General features: G+C 43.9%; 1 protein-coding gene across 1 annotated transcript in view; it reads left to right on the top strand.

Moving 5' to 3' along the window:
• The window catches only part of LOC118339706 (kalirin-like), a 26101-nt gene extending 24508 nt beyond the window's left edge, over positions 1–1593 (top strand). The window contains 2 exon segments of the mRNA XM_035677404.1: positions 828–989; positions 1081–1593. Coding sequence (XP_035533297.1) covers positions 828–989; positions 1081–1350 — 432 coding nt within the window. The 3' untranslated portion in view covers positions 1351–1593.
• The last annotated feature ends 173 nt before the right edge of the window (positions 1594–1766 follow it).

Below are 1766 nucleotides of genomic sequence, written 5' to 3'. Positions count from 1 at the left end.
TGTGTGTGTGTGTGTGTGCTCGAGTTCACTATAAGTCAGCACACACAGAGTCCTCCGTAACCATGGTGATCTCACTGACCTAGATCACGTGATGTTTTCTTCTCCCTACCCGGCCAATCAGATGTCGGCACAAAGTCATTTGTCACGACGGGTTTGTTTGTCGCTGCTAGATTCATGAAAGAGAGAGATTATAGTATTATTATAGTATAATATTATTATTATAATGTTATATTATTATTATTATTATTATTATTATTATTATTATTATTATATTATGACTATGATCCGGTATTGGAAGCTGATGCGATGGCCTGATTTATCCGTTAAAGGTTTTAAAGTGCGTCGACTGCAGATTAATCTTTATGTTTTTATTATTATTTTATTTTATTGGTGACTTTATTAGTGAGTATTTTAATTTAGTGGATCAATATTTGTCATTGTGGCTCTTTCATATTGGATTTGTCATGTAGTCTTGATATTCAGAGAGTGTTTACTGTCCCACCAGCAGGTGGAGCTGTTTACTCTGTGATTCAATGTGACAAACAGGAAACAGCAGGTTGTTAAATACTGTCAATGTGCAAATAATTGTAAATGTAATTATTAATGTTTTAGTAAGACTGAGCAGTTACAGTCTGAACACACACACACACACCCCTCTGGACTCAGTGTTTGTGGGTGTGTGAGAGTGTGCGCTGGTTGGCCGGCTACTGATGCTACTACAACCATTTTAAGAGCTTCCAGTAGGAATAATAATGATGTTATTATTGAATAATAACTCACAGGGTCTTCAGAAGTCAATAATGTGTGCTTCCTGTGTGTGTCTCCAGCTGTCCGGAGGCTGTGAGTTAGTCGTGGTGTTGTTGGACTTCTCCTCCGGTGGACCAGGAGAGCTCAGCGTCCGCTGCGGTCAGACCGTGGAGCTGGTGGAGCGCTCAGCCGAACGGCCCGGGTGGTGTCTGGTCAGGACGACAGAACAAACGCCCCAGCAGGTAATCAATCAAACGTCCCCACAAGTAACAAAAACAACCAAAATGTCCCCACAAGTAACAAATCTAAGTGAACTCCTCCGTGTCCCTGCAGGAGGGTCTACTGCCGATGAGCGCCCTCTGTCTGTCACACTCCCACAGTGCAGCCGACATGGAGGGGCTCATCCCGGCTTCCACCACCTCCTCCAGCACGTCGTCTACGAGCACCACCACCTCCTCCTCCTGCAACTCCTCCTCCACCACCACCTCCTCCTCCAACAGCTCCAACTCGTCCTCCACTCTGAGCGCTGGGAGGGGTGAGACATCTTCCTCCCCGTCTGATCATGCATTATTAATCCCACTTACTGTGCTGAGTCTGCTTTAAGTAATGTCTGAGAAGCACCGTTAAAGGAGCTGATTCAAATGTTAGCTTCATATTATTGTCCTTTGACTCCGTCCATCTGCCGTCGCTGCAGCACTTCCCATGTTTCCCCTGATGTCACTTCCTGTTTAAACAGTGGGAACTTTAAACATCCTCAGCCCACATACATGTTGAATGATGTCCCACATCCTGTCTGTCTCTCTCTGAATATTTAAATATGTGTTTGTGAAGCTCGTCCTGCGGCATTAAACATTAACCACATTTTAGTTTGTTTGTCAGAATCTGCAGCTTCACATTAACGTCGTCAGTCCGCAGTGACGGGGACAAGAGACCCTGTTTCATAACGCTGCAGCCCCACAACCATCAGCTTATACAGATATATTACAGATATAATACAGATATATTACAGATATATTACA

This window comes from Morone saxatilis, unplaced genomic scaffold (genome assembly GCF_004916995.1).
Source record: "Morone saxatilis isolate NCDOM2014 unplaced genomic scaffold, NCSU_SB_2.0 Contig6, whole genome shotgun sequence".
Taxonomy (NCBI): domain Eukaryota; kingdom Metazoa; phylum Chordata; class Actinopteri; family Moronidae; genus Morone; species Morone saxatilis.
This window is presented reverse-complemented; position numbering and strand designations above follow the sequence as displayed.